Source organism: Petromyzon marinus, assembly GCF_048934315.1.
Source record: "Petromyzon marinus isolate PM22_M1 ecotype Great Lakes invasive population chromosome 77 unlocalized genomic scaffold, UKy_Petmar_22M1.pri1.0 chr77_unloc.2, whole genome shotgun sequence".
NCBI classification, from domain to species: Eukaryota; Metazoa; Chordata; class Hyperoartia; order Petromyzontiformes; family Petromyzontidae; genus Petromyzon; species Petromyzon marinus.
In genome coordinates, this window is record NW_027422622.1 from 974877 (window position 1) to 991395 (window position 16519).

The 16519-nt window shown below is 45.9% G+C and overlaps 1 protein-coding gene across 1 annotated transcript in view; it reads left to right on the plus strand.

The window, feature by feature from the left end:
• Window positions 1–5919: 5919 nt before the first annotated feature.
• Window positions 5920–16519, plus strand: part of LOC116958457 (ubiquitin-conjugating enzyme E2 L3-like) — an 11144-nt gene continuing 544 nt past the window's right edge. The window contains exons 1-4 of the mRNA XM_032981061.2: window positions 5920–6045; window positions 11779–11874; window positions 13493–13679; window positions 15815–16519. The exon at window positions 15815–16519 is cut by the window's right edge and continues 544 nt beyond it. Of these exons, the coding sequence (XP_032836952.1) occupies window positions 6019–6045; window positions 11779–11874; window positions 13493–13679; window positions 15815–15972 (468 nt within the window). The 5' untranslated portion in view covers window positions 5920–6018 and the 3' untranslated portion in view covers window positions 15973–16519. The remainder of the gene's footprint in view (window positions 6046–11778; window positions 11875–13492; window positions 13680–15814) is intronic.

The following is a 16519-nucleotide window of genomic DNA, read 5'->3' on the forward strand; positions in this document are numbered from 1 at the left end:
ATAGACTCCAATGTTAAAGTCTCTACCCATAGACTCCGATGTTAAAGTCTCCCATAGACCCCAATGTTAAAGTCTCCCATTGACTCCAATGTTAAAGTCTACCTTAAACTCCAATGTTAAAGTCTCCCATAGACTCAAATGTTAAAGTCTCTACCCATAGACTCCAATGTTAAAGTCTATACCCATAGACTCCAATGTTAACGTCTATACCCATAGACTCCAATGTTAAAGTCTCTACCCATAGACTCCAATGTTAAAGTCTCTACCCATAGGCTCCAATGTTAAAGTCTCTACCCATAGACTCCAATGTTAAAGTCTCTACCCATAGACTCCAATGTTAAAGTCTACCTTAGACTCCAATGTTAAAGTCTCTACCCATAGACTTCAATGTTAAAGTCTCTACCCATAGACTCCAATGTTAAAGTCTCCCATAGACTCCAATGTTAAAGTCTCTACCCATATACTCCAATGTTAAAGTCTCTACCCATAGACTCCAATGTTAAAGTCTCTACCCATAGACTCCAATGTTAAAGTCTCTACCCATAGACTCCAATGTTAAAGTCTCCCCTAGACTCCAATGTTAAAGTCTCTACCCATAGACTCCAATGTTAAAGTCTCTACCCATTGACTCCAATGTTAAAGTCTCCCATAGACTCCAATGTTAAAGTCTCTACCCATATACTCCAATGTTAAAGTCTCTACCCATAGACTCCAATATTAAAGTCTCTACCCATAGACTCCAATGTTAAAGTCTCTACCCATAGACTCCAATGTTAAAGTCTCTACCCATAGACTCCAATGTTAAAGTCTCTACCCATAGACTCCAATGTTAAAGTCTCTACCCATAGACTCAAATATTAAAGTCTCTACCCATAGACTCCAATGTTAAAGTCTCTACCCATAGACTCCAATGTTAAAGTCTCTACCCATAGACTCCAATGTTAAAGTCTCTACCCATAGGCTCCAATGTTAAAGTCTCTACCCACAGACCCCAATGTTAAAGTCTCTACCCATAGACTCCAATGTTAAAGTCTCTACCCATAGGCTCCATTGTTAAAGTCTCTACCCATAGACCCCAATGTTAAAGTCTCTACCCATAGACTCCAATGTTAAAGTCTCTACCCATAGGCTCCAATGTTAAAGTCTCTACCCATATACCCCAATGTTCGAGTCTTTACCCCTAGTCTCCAATGTTAAAGTCTCTCCCCATAGACTCCAATGTTAAAGTATCTACCCCTAGACCCCAATGTTAAAGTCTCTACCCATAGACTCCAATGTTAAAGTCTCTACTCATAGACTCCAATGTTAAAGTGTCTACCCCTAGACCCCAATGTTAAAGTCTCTACCCATAGACCCCAATGTTAAAGTCTCTACCCATAAACCCCAATGTTAAAGTCTCTACCCATAGACCCCTATGTTAAAGTCTCTACCCATAGACTCCAATGTTAAAGTGTCTACCCCTAGACCCCAATGTTAAAGTCTCTACCCATAGACCCCAATGTTAAAGTCTCTACCCATAGACCCAATGTTAAAGTCTCTACCCATAGACCCCAATGTTAAAGTCTCTACCCATACACCCCTATGTTAAAGTCTCTACCCATAGACCCCAATGTTAAAGTCTCTACCCATAGACTCCAATGTTAAAGTCTCTACCCATAGACCCCAATGTTAAAGTCTCTACCCAACGACTCCAATGTTAAAGTCTCTACCCATAGACTCCAATGTTAAAGTCTCTACCCATAGACTCCAATGTTAAAGTCTACCTTAGACTCCAATGTTAAAGTCTCTACCCATAGACTCCAATGTTAAAGTCTCCCATAGACTCCAATGTTAAAGTCTCTACCCATAGACTCCAATGTTAAAGTCTACCTTAGACTCCAATGTTAAAGTCTCTACCCATAGACTCCGATGTTAAAGTCTCTACCCATAGACTCCAATGTTAAAGTCTCTACCCATAGACTCCAATGTTAAAGTCTCTACCCATAGACTCCAATGTTAAAGTCTCTACCCATAGGCTCCAATGTTAAAGTCTCCCATATACTCCAATGTTAAAGTCTACCTTAGACTCCAATGTTAAAGTCTCCCATAGACTCCAATGTTAAAGTCTACCCATAGACTCCAATGTTAAAGTCTCTACCCATAGACTCCGATGTTAAAGTCTCCCATAGACCCCAATGTTAAAGTCTCCCATTGACTCCAATGTTAAAGTCTACCTTAAACTCCAATGTTAAAGTCTCCCATAGACTCAAATGTTAAAGTCTCTACCCATAGACTCAAATGTTAAAGTCTCTACCCATAGACTCCAATGTTAACGTCTATACCCATAGACTCCAATGTTAAAGTCTCTACCCATAGACTCCAATGTTAAAGTCTCTACCCATAGGCTCCAATGTTAAAGTCTCTACCCATAGACTCCAATGTTAAAGTCTCTACCCATAGACTCCAATGTTAAAGTCTACCTTAGACTCCAATGTTAAAGTCTCTACCCATAGACTCCAATGTTAAAGTCTCTACTCAAAGACTCCAATGTTAAAGTCTCTACCCATAGACTCCAATGTTAAAGTCTCCCTTAGACTCCAATGTTAAAGTCTCTACCCATATACTCCAATGTTAAAGTCTCTACCCATAGACTCCAATGTTAAAGTCTCTACCCATATACTCCAATGTTAAAGTCTCTACCCATAGACTCCAATGTTAAAGTCTCTACCCATAGACTCCAATGTTAAAGTCTCCCCTAGACTCCAATGTTAAAGTCTCTACCCATAGACTCCAATGTTAAAGTCTCTACCCATTGACTCCAATGTTAAAGTCTCCCATAGACTCCAATGTTAAAGTCTCTACCCATATACTCCAATGTTAAAGTCTCTACCCATAGACTCCAATATTAAAGTCTCTACCCATAGACTCCAATGTTAAAGTCTCTACCCATAGACTCCAATGTTAAAGTCTCTACCCATAGACTCCAATGTTAAAGTCTCTACCCATAGACTCCAATGTTAAAGTCTCTACCCATAGACTCCAATATTAAAGTCTCTACCCATAGACTCCAATGTTAAAGTCTCTACCCATAGACTCCAATGTTAAAGTCTCTACCCATATACTCCAATGTTAAAGTCTCTACCCATAGACTCAATGTTAAAGTCTCCCATAGACTCCAATGTTAAAGTCTCCCATAGACTCCGATGTTAAAGTCTCCCATAGACTCCAATGTTAAAGTCTCCCATAGACTCCAATGTTAAAGTCTCTACCCATAGACTCCAATGTTAAAGTCTCTACCCATAGACTCCAATGTTAAAGTCTCTACCCATAGACTCGATGTTAAAGTCTCCCATAGACTCCAATGTTAAAGTCTCCCATAGACTCCAATGTTAAAGTCTCCCATAGACTCCAATGTTAAAATTCTCACGACGTTTCGGCTGCAACACAAGCAACCATAATCAGGTGTAAAAACCACAGCAATAATTTTTGTTTTTTTTATTTTTCTTGCTGTGGTTTTCACACCTGATAATGATTGCTTATGGTGTTGCAGTCGAAACGTCGTGAGAATTTTTATTGTTTTATATTTTTATTATTTTATTGTTTACCCTTCTAACGTGGTGACTTTACCCAAAGAACCAAGAATAATAATTGTTATTGTTTTATATTTGTATTATTTTATTGTTTCCCTATCTACGTGGTGGTGACTTTACCCAAAGAACCAAGAATAATAATTTTATTGTTTTATATTTTTATTATTTTATTGTTTCCCTTCTAACGTGGTGGTGACTTTACCGAAAGAACCAAGAATAATAATTTTATTGTTTTATATTTTTATTATTTTATTGTTTCCCTATCTAACGTGGTGACTTTACCCAAAGAACCAAGAATAATAATTGTATTGTTTTATATTTTTATTATTTTATTGTTTACCCTTCTAACGTGGTGACTTTACCCAAAGAACCAAGAATAATAATTGATATTGTTTTATATTTTTATTATTTTATTGTTTCCCTATCTACGTAGTGGTGACTTTACCCAAAGAACCAAGAATAATAATTTTATTGTTTTATACTTTTATTATTTTATTGTTCCCTTCTAACGTGGTGGTGACTTTACCGAAAGAACCAAGAATAATAATTGTTATTGTTTTATATTTTTATTATTTTATTGTTTCCCTTCTAACGTGGTGGTGACTTTACCCAAAGAACCAAGAATAACAATTTTGTTTTATAATTTTTATTATTTTATTGTTTCCCTATCTAACGTGGTGACTTTACCCAAAGAACCAAGAATAATAATTGTATTGTTTTATATTTTTATTATTTTATTGTTTCCCTTCTAACGTGGTGGTGACTTTACCCAAAGAACCAAGAATAATAATTTTATTGTTTTATATTGTTATTATTTTATTGTTTCCCTATCTAACGTGGTGGTGACTTTACCCAAAGAACCAAGAATAATAATTTTATTGTTTTATATTTTTATTATTTTATTGTTTCCCTTCTAACGTGGTGGTGACTTTACCCAAAGAACCAAGAATAATAATTTTATTGTTTTATATTGTTATTATTTTATTGTTTCCCTATCTAACGTGGTGGTGACTTTACCCAAAGAACCAAGAATAATAATTTTATTGTTTTATATTTTTATTATTTTATTGTTTCCCTATCTAACGTGGTGGTGACTTTACCCAAAGAACCAAGAATAATAATTTTATTGTTTTATATTTTTATTATTTTATTGTTTCCCTTCTGCGTGGTGACTTTACCCAAAGAACCAAGAATAATAATTTTATTGTTTTATATATTTGTATTATTTTATTGTTTCCCTTCTAACGTGGTGGTAACCTTACCGAAAGAACCAAGAATAATAATTTTATTGTTTTATATTTTTATTATTTTATTGTTTCCCTTCTAACGTGGTGGTAACTTTACCGAAAAAACCAAGAATAATAATTTTATTGTTTTATATTTTTATTATTTTATTATTTCCCTATCTAACGTGGTGGTGACTTTACCGAAAGAACCAAGAATAATAATTTTATTGTTTTATAATTTTATTATTTTATTGTTTCCCTTCTAACGTGGAGGTGACTTTACCGAAAGAACCAAAAATAATAATTTTATTGTTTTATATTTTTATTATTTTATTGTTTCCCTTCTACGTGGCGGTGACTTTACCCAAAGAACCAAGAATAATAATTTTATTGTTTCATATTTTTATTATTTCCCTATCTAACGTGGTGACTTTACCCAAAGAACCAAGAATAATAATTTTATTGTTTTATATTTTTATTATTTCCCTATCTAACGTGGTGACTTTACCGAAAGAACCAAGAATAATAATTTTATTGTTTTATATTTTTATTATTTCATTGTTTCCCTTCTGCGTGGTGACTTTACTCAAAGAACCAAGAATAATAATTTTATTGTTTTATAATTTTATTATTTTATTGTTTCCCTATCTAACGTGGTGACTTTACCCAAAGAACCAAGAATAATAATTTTATTGTTTTATATTTTTATTATTTCCCTATCTAACGCGGTGACTTCACCCAAAGAACCAAGAATAATAATTGTATTGTGTTTATAATTGTATTATTTTATTGTTTCCCTATCTAACGTGGTGACTTTACCCAAAGAACCAAGAATAATAATTGTTATTGTTGTATATTTTTATTATTTTATTGTTTCCCTTCTAACGTGGTGGTGACTTTACCCAAAGAACCAAGAATAATTTTATTGTTTTATAATTTTATTATTTTATTGTTTCCCTATCTAACGTGGTGACTTTACCAAAAGAACCAAGAATAATAATTTCATTGTTTTATATTTTTATTATTTTATTGTTACCCTTCTAACGTGGTGGTGACTTTAACCAAGATTAATAATTTTATTGTTTTATATTTTTATTATTTTATTATTTCCCTATCTAACGTGGTGACCCCACTCACCCCACTCCCACCTCACCGGAAGTTGACCGCACTGCCTTGTGGGTGCCCGTGTGACGTCGGGAGGCGGGTCCAGGCGGACCACCAAGATGGCGGCGACCAGGCGACTCTTTAAGGTGAGGACGAGGAGGCTCTGGTGAGGAGGTGGTGGTGAGGAGGTTGGTGAGGAGGTGGTGGTGAGGCGCTGGTGAGGAGGTGGCGAGGCGCGCATTACTCCGCCTGTCTGTGTACGCTGGCGGCGGCGCGACAGCTCCAAAGCGAAGGGGGCAGGGGGCCCAGGCCTAGGCCTGGGCCTAGGCAAGCCGAAGGCTTCAGTGGCCGCGCCCAGAGCTTTTGAAATGTTTTGACTAGGCCGCACTTGACACAGAGACCCATAGACTACTCACCACAGAGACCCGTAGACTACTCACCATAGAGACCCGTAGACTACTCACCATAGAGACCCTTAGACTACTCACCACAGAGACTCGTAGACTACTCACCACAGAGACCCTTAGACTACTCACCACAGAGACCCGTAGACTACTCACCACAGAGACCCGTAGACTACTCACCATAGAGACCCGTAGACTACTCACCATAGAGACCCATAGACTACTCACCATAGAGACCCGTAGACTACTCACCATAGAGACCCATAGACTACTCACCATAGAGACCCGTAGACTACTCACCATAGAGACCCATAGACTACTCACCACAGAGACCCATAGACTACTTACCATAGAGACCCGTAGACTACTCACCACAGAGACCCATAGACTACTCACCATAGAGACCCGTAGACTACTCACCATAGAGACCCATAGACTACTCACCACAGAGACCCATAGACTACTTACCATAGAGACCCGTAGACTACTCACCACAGAGACCCATAGACTACTCACCATAGAGACCCATAGACTACTCACCACAGAGACCCATAGACTACTCACCATAGAGACCCATAGACTACTCACCACAGAGACCCGTAGACTACTCACCACAGAGACCCGTAGACTACTCACCACAGAGACCCGTAGACTACTCACCATAGAGACCCATAGACTACTCACCATAGAGACCCATAGACTACTCACCATAGAGACCCGTAGACTACTCACCATAGAGACCCATAGACTACTCACACAGAGACCCGTAGACTACTCACCATAGAGACCCATAGACTACTCACCATAGAGACCCGTAGACTACTCACCATAGAGACCCATAGACTACTCACCATAGAGACCCATAGACTACTCACCATAGAGACCCATAGACTACTCACCATAGAGACCCATAGACTACTCACCACAGAGACCCTTAGACTACTCACCATAGAGACTACTCACCATAGAGACCCTAAGACTACTCACACAGAGACCCGTAGACTACTCACCACAGAGACCCACAGACTACTCACCATAGAGACCCATAGACTACTCACCATAGAGACCCGTAGACTACTCACCATAGAGACCCTAAGACTACTCACACAGAGACCCGTAGACTACTCACCACAGAGACCCACAGACTACTCACCATAGAGACCCATAGACTACTCACCATAGAGACCCATAGACTACTCACCATAGAGACCCGTAGACTACTCACCATAGAGACCCGTAGACTACTCGCCATAGAGACCCGTAGACTACTCACCACAGAGACCTGTAGACTACTCACCACAGAGACCTGTAGACTACTCACCATAGAGACCCGTAGACTACTCACCATAGAGACCCATAGACTACTCACCATAGAGACCCTTAGACTACTCACCACAGAGACCCGTAGACTACTCACCATAGAGACCCATAGACTACTCACCATAGAGACCCGTAGACTACTCACCATAGAGACCCGTAGACTACTCACCATAGAGACCCTTAGACTACTCATAGAGACCCGTAGACTACTCACCATAGAGACCCACAGACTACTCACCACAGAGACCCATAGACTACTCACCATAGAGACTACTTACCACAGAGACCCATAGACTACTCACCATAGAGACCCATAGACTACTCACCATAGAGACCCGTAGACTACTCACCACAGAGACCCATAGACTACTCACCACAGAGACCCATAGACTACTCGCCATAGAGACCCGTAGACTACTCACCACAGAGACCCATAGACTACTCACCACAGAGACCCATAGACTACTCACATAGAGACCCGTAGACTACTCACCATAGAGACCCATAGACTACTCACCATAGAGACCCGTAGACTACTCACCATAGAGACCCATAGACTACTCACCATAGAGACCCGTAGACTACTCACCACAGAGACCCATAGACTACTCACCACAGAGACCCATAGACTACTCACCACAGAGACCCATAGACTACTCACCATAGAGACCCATAGACTACTCACCACAGAGACCCGTAGACTACTCACCATAGAGACCCATAGACTACTCACCATAGAGACCCGTAGACTACTCACCATAGAGACCCTTAGACTACTCACCACAGAGACCCATAGACTACTCACCATAGAGACCCTTAGACTACTCACCACAGAGACCCATAGACTACTCACCATAGAGACCCTTAGACTACTCACCATAGAGACCCATAGACTACTCACCATAGAGACCCGCAGACTACTCACCATAGAGACCCTTAGACTACTCACCACAGAGACCCGTAGACTACTCACCACAGAGACCCATAGACTACTCATAGAGACCCGTAGACTACTCACCATAGAGACCTGTAGACTACTCACCATAGAGACCCATAGACTACTCACCATAGAGACCTGTAGACTACTCACCACAGAGACCTGTAGACTACTCACCATAGAGACCCATAGACTACTCACCACAGAGACCCATAGACTACTCACCATAGAGACCCATAGACTACTCACCACAGAGACCCGTAGACTACTCACCATAGAGACCCATAGACTACTCACCACAGAGACCCTTAGACTACTCACCATAGAGACCCATAGACTACTCACCATAGAGACCCATAGACTACTCACCACAGAGACCCATAGACTACTCACCATAGAGACCCATAGACTACTCACACAGAGACCCGTAGACTACTCACCATAGAGACCCATAGACTACTCACCATAGAGACCCGTAGACTACTCACCATAGAGACCCATAGACTACTCACCATAGAGACCCATAGACTACTCACCATAGAGACCCATAGACTACTCACCACAGAGACCCTTAGACTACTCACCATAGAGACTACTCACCATAGAGACCCTAAGACTACTCACACAGAGACCCGTAGACTACTCACCATAGAGACCCATAGACTACTCACCATAGAGACCCGTAGACTACTCACCATAGAGACCCATAGACTACTCACCATAGAGACCCATAGACTACTCACCATAGAGACCCATAGACTACTCACCACAGAGACCCTTAGACTACTCACCATAGAGACTACTCACCATAGAGACCCTAAGACTACTCACACAGAGACCCACAGACTACTCACCATAGAGACCCATAGACTACTCACCATAGAGACCCGTAGACTACTCACCATAGAGACCCTAAGACTTCTCACACAGAGACCCGTAGACTACTCACCACAGAGACCCACAGACTACTCACCATAGAGACCCATAGACTACTCACCATAGAGACCCATAGACTACTCACCATAGAGACCCGTAGACTACTCACCATAGAGACCCGTAGACTACTCACCATAGAGACCCGTAGACTACTCACCACAGAGACCTGTAGACTACTCACCACAGAGACCTGTAGACTACTCACCATAGAGACCCGTAGACTACTCACCATAGAGACCCATAGACTACTCACCATAGAGACCCTTAGACTACTCACCACAGAGACCCATAGACTACTCACCATAGAGACCCATAGACTACTCACCATAGAGACCCGTAGACTACTCACCATAGAGACCCGTAGACTACTCACCATAGAGACGCTTAGACTACTCATAGAGACCCGTAGACTACTCACCATAGAGACCCACAGACTACTCACCACAGAGACCCATAGACTACTCACCATAGAGACTACTTACCACAGAGACCCATAGACTACTCACCATAGAGACCCATAGACTACTCACCATAGAGACCCGTAGACTACTCACCACAGAGACCCATAGACTACTCACCACAGAGACCCATAGACTACTCGCCATAGAGACCCGTAGACTACTCACCACAGAGACCCATAGACTACTCACCACAGAGACCCATAGACTACTCACATAGAGACCCGTAGACTACTCACCATAGACACCCATAGACTACTCACCATAGAGACCCGTAGACTACTCACCACAGAGACCCATAGACTACTCACCATAGAGACCCATAGACTACTCACCACAGAGACCCGTAGACTACTCACCATAGAGACCCATAGACTACTCACCATAGAGACCCGTAGACTACTCACCATAGAGACCCTTAGACTACTCACCATAGAGACCCATAGACTACTCACCATAGAGACCCTTAGACTACTCACCACAGAGACCCATAGACTACTCACCATAGAGACCCTTAGACTACTCACCACAGAGACCCATAGACTACTCACCATAGAGACCCATAGACTACTCACCATAGAGACCCGCAGACTACTCACCATAGAGACCCTTAGACTACTCACCACAGAGACCCGTAGACTACTCACCACAGAGACCCATAGACTACTCATAGAGACCCGTAGACTACTCACCATAGAGACCTGTAGACTACTCACCATAGAGACCCATAGACTACTCACCATAGACACCTGTAGACTACTCACCACAGAGACCTGTAGACTACTCACCATAGAGACCCATAGACTACTCACCACAGAGACCCATAGACTACTCACCATAGAGACCCATAGACTACTCACCACAGAGACCCGTAGACTACTCACCATAGAGACCCATAGACTACTCACCACAGAGACCCTTAGACTACTCACCATAGAGACCCATAGACTACTCACCATAGAGACCCATAGACTACTCACCACAGAGACCCATAGACTACTCACCATAGAGACCCATAGACTACTCACCACAGAGACCCATAGACTACTCACCACAGAGACCCATAGATTACTCACCATAGAGACCCGTAGACTACTCACCACAGAGACCCATAGACTACTCACCACAGAGACCCTAGACTACTCACCATAGAGACCCATAGACTACTCACCACAGAGACCCATAGACTACTCACCACAGAGACCCATAGACTACTCACCATAGAGACCCATAGACTACTCACACAGAGACCCGTAGACTACTCACCACAGAGACTCGTAGACTACTCACCATAGAGACCCATAGACTACTCACACAGAGACCCGTAGACTACTCACCATAGAGACCCATAGACTACTCACTCACAGCGACCCATAGACTCATCACCACACAGAGACCCGTAGACTCATCACCACACAGAGACCCATAGGCTCACCACACAGACCCACAGACTCACCACCACACAGAGACCCATAGAATCATCACCACACAGAGACCCATAGACTCACTCACAGAGACCCACAGACTCACCACCACACACAGACCCACAGACTCACCACCACCACACAGAGACCCGTAGACTCATCACCACACAGAGACCCGTAGACTCATCACCACAGAGACCCATAGACTCACCACACAGAGACTCATACTCATCACACACAGACCCATAGACTCATCACCACACAGAGACCCATAGACTCATCACACACAGACCCACAGACTCATCACCACACAGAGACCCATAGACTCACCACCACACATAAACCCTGTGTACTATCCGTATGTCCAAGCTGCCGTGTGTATCTGTGTGCTTGTGATCAGGAGCTCACAGACATCCGTCTGTCAAACTGCAAGAATTTCCAGAACATCATTGTGGATGAGACTAATCTCTTATTTTGGCAGGGTCTCATCGTCCCGGTGAGTGAGAAACTCACCACAAACTCACCAATAACTCACCACTATCACTACTACTTGCCAATGTCACTACTACTACTCTCAACTACCACTTCTCACCACTACTCACCACTCTCACTACTCACCACTATCACTACTACTCACCACTATTCACCACTATCACTACTCACCACTACTCACCACTCTCACTACTCACCACTATCACTACTACTCACCACTATTCACCACTATCACTACTCACCACTACTCACCACTCTCACTACTCACCACTATCACTACTACTCACCACTACTCACCACTATCACTACTCACCACTATCACTACTCACCACTACTCACCATTATTACTACTCACCACCTTCACTACTCACCACTACTCACCACTATAATCACTCACCACTACTCACCACTACTCACCACTACTCACCACTCTCACTACTCACCACTATCACTACTACTCACCACTATCACTACTCACCACTACTCACCACTACTCACCACTATCACTACTCACCACTACTCACCACTACTCACCACTATCACTACTACTTGCCAATGTCACTACTACTACTCACAGCTATCACTTCTCACCACTATAATCACTCACCACTACTCACCACTACTCACCACTCTCACTACTCACCACTCACCACTATCACTACTCACCACCACTCACCACTACCACCACTCACCACTATCACTACTCACCACTCACCACTACTCACCACTATTCACCACTATCACTACTCACCACTATCACTACTCACCACTCACCACTATCACTACTCACCACTATCACTACTCACCACTCACCACTATCACTACTCACCACTATCACTACTCACCACTACTCACCACTATCCCCACTCACCACTACTCACCACTCACCACTATCACTACTCACCACTACTCACCACTGTCACTACTACTCACCACTACTCACCACTCACCACTATCCCCACTCACCACTACTCACCACTCACCACTATCACTACTCACCACTACTCACCACTCACCACTCACCACTACTCACCACTATCACTACTCACCACTACTCACCACTATCACTACTCACCACTACCACTATCACTACTCACCACTACTCACCACTCACCACTACTCACCACTACCACCACTCACCACTATCACTACTCACCACTACTCACCACTATTCACCACTACCACCACTCACCACTATGACTACTCACCACTACTCACCACAACTCACCACAACTCACCACTATCACTACTCACCGCTATCACTACTCACCACTATGACTACTCACCACTACTCACCAAAACTCACCACAACTCACCACTGTCACTACTCACCACTATCACTACTCACCACTACCACCACTCACCACTATCACTACTCACCACTACTCACCACTATTCACCACTATCACTACTCACCACTACTCACCACTACTCACCACTACCACCGCTACTCACCACAACTCTCATTCTGATTACCCATCCACCTCACCACCACTGCTCACCACTACTCACCACTACTTAATCAAACTTATTCTGATCAACCAAAACCTCCTCTCACTCCTCACCCCCCCCCTCACCCCCCCTCACCACCCCCCTCACCCTCCCCCTCACCCCACACACAGGAGAAAGCCCCTTACGACAAGGGAGCTTTCAAAATCGAGATCAGCTTCCCGCCCGAGTATCCCTTCAAGCCTCCGAAGATCAACTTCAGGACGAAGATTTATCACCCCAATGTCGACGAGAAGGGACAGGTCTGCCTACCCATCATCAGCGCGGAGAACTGGAAACCCGCCACCAAGACTGACCAGGGTGGGTGGTACAGCTGGTGGTGGTATAGGCGGTGGTGGTACAGCTGGTAGTGGTGGTGGTAGTGGTGGTACAGGTGGTAGTGGTGGTGGTAGCGGTGGTGATAGTGGTGGTAGTGGTAGTGGTGGTAGTGGTGGTACAGGTGGTAGTGGTGGTGGTACAGCTGGTGGTAGTGGTGGTGGTAGTGGTGGTACAGCTGGTGGTAGTGATGGTGGTAGTGGTGGTGGTGGTACAAGGGACAGGTCTGCCTACCCATCATCAGCGCGGAGAACTGGAAACCCGCCACCAAGACTGACCAGGGTGGGTGGCACAGCTGGTGGTAGTGGTGGCACAGCTGGTGGTAGTGGTGGTACAGGTGGTAGTGGTGGTACAGGTGGTAGTGGTGGTGGTAGTGGTGGTACAGCTGGTGGTAGTGGTGGTAGTGGTGGTGGTGGTGGTAGTGGTGGTACAGGTGGTAGTGGTGGTGGTAGTGGTGGTACAGGTGGTGGTATAGGCGGTGGTGGTACAGCTGGTGGTGGTACAGCTGGTGGTGGTACAGCTGGTAGTGGTGGTGGTAGTGGTGGTAGTGGTGGTGGTAGTGGTGGTGGGAGTGGTGGTGGGAGTGGTGGTGGTAGCGGTGGTGGTGGTGGTACAGCTGGTAGTAGTGGTGGTACAGGTGGTGGTGTTACAGGTGGTGGTAGTGGTGGTACAGGTGGTGGTACAGGTGGTGGTACAGGTGGTGGTACAGGTGGTGGTACAGGTGGTAGTAGTGGTGGTACAGGTGGTGGTGGTACAGGTGGTGGTAGTGGTGGTACAGGTGGTGGTACAGGTGGTGGTACAGGTGGTGGTACAGGTGGTAGTAGTGGTGGTACAGGTGGTAGTGGTGGTACAGGTGGTAGTGGTGGTACAGGTGGTGGTAGTGGTGGTACAGGTGGTAGTGGTGGTGGTAGTGGTACAAGGGACAGGTCTGCCTACCCATCATCAGCGCGGAGAACTGGAAACCCGCCACCAAGACTGACCAGGGTGGGTGGCACAGCTGGTGGTGGTACAGCTGGTGGTAGTGGTGGTGGTACAGGTTGTGGTAGTGGTGGTACAAGCAGTGGTGGTACAGGTAGTGGTGGTAGTGGTGGTGGGAGTGGTGGTACAGGTAGTGGTAATGGTGGTAGTGGTGGTAGTGGTAGTGGTGGTAGTGATGGTGGTGGTACAGGTAGTGGTAGTGGTGGTAGTGATGGTGGTGGGAGTGGTGGTACAGGTAGTGGTAGTGGTGGTAGTGGTGGTTCAGGTGGTAGTGGTGGTACAGGTGGTTAACCCCCTGTGACCCCCCTGTGACCCCCCCTGTGACCTTCCTGTGACCCCCCTGTGACCCCCCTGTGACCCCCCTGTGACCCCCCTGTGACCCCCCTGTGACCCCCCTGTGACCCCCCGTGACCTCCCCTATGACCCCAGTGATCCAGTCGCTGATTGACCTGGTGAACCATCCTGAACCTGAGCACCCCCTGTGACCCCCCTGTGACCCCCCTGTGACCCCCGTGACCCCAGTGATCCAGTCGTTGATTGACCTGGTGAACCATCCTGAACCTGAGCACCCCCTGTGACCCCCCTGTGACCCCCCTGTGACCCCCCTGTGACCCCCCTGTGACCCCCGTGACCCCAGTGATCCAGTCGCTGATTGACCTGGTGAACCATCCTGAACCTGAGCACCCCCTGTGACCCCCCTGTGACCCCCCTGTGACCCCCCATGACCCCCGTGACCCCAGTGATCCAGTCGTTGATTGACCTGGTGAACCATCCTGAACCTGAGCACCCCCTGTGACCCCCCTGTGACCCCCCTGTGACCCCCCATGACCCCCGTGACCCCAGTGATCCAGTCGTTGATTGACCTGGTGAACCATCCTGAACCTGAGCACCCCCTGTGACCCCCCTGTGACCCCCCGTGACCCCCCGTGACCCCAGTGATCCAGTCGCTGATTGACCTGGTGAACCATCCTGAACCTGAGCACCCCCTGTGACCCCCCTGTGACCCCCCTGTGACCCCCCATGACCCCCGTGACCCCAGTGATCCAGTCGCTGATTGACCTGGTGAACCATCCTGAACCTGAGCACCCCCTGTGACCCCCCTGTGACCCCCCTGTGACCCCCCATGACCCCCGTGACCCCAGTGATCCAGTCGCTGATTGACCTGGTGAACCATCCTGAACCTGAGCACCCCCTGCGCGCCGACCTTGCGGAGGAGTTCAGCAAGGACCAGAAAAAGTTCCTGAAGAACGCCGAAGAGTTCACCAAGAAGCACGGCGAGAAGAGACCCACACAGGACTGACGCACCACCCAGCACCACCCAGCACCACCCAGCACCACCCAGCACCACCCAGCACCACCCAGCACCACCCAGCACCACCTAGCACCACCTAGTACAGCACCACCCAGCACCACCCAGCACCACCCAGCACCACCCAGCACCACCTAGCACCACCTAGCACAGCACCACCTAGCACAGCACCACCTAGCACCACCTAGCACCACCCAGCACCACCCAGCACCACCTAGCACCACCTACCACCACCCAGCACCACCTAGCACCACCTAGCACCACCTACCACCACCTAGCACCACCTACCACCACCCAGCACCACCCAGCACCACCCAGCACCACCCAGCACCACCCAGCACCACCTAGCACAGCACCACCTAGCACAGCACCACCTAGCACCACCTAGCACCACCCAGCACCACCCAGCACCACCCAGCACCACCCAGCACCACCCAGCACCACCCAGCACCACCTAGCACCACCTAGCACCACCTACCACCACCTAGCACCACCCAGCACCACCCAGCACCACCTACCACCACCTAGCACCACCTAG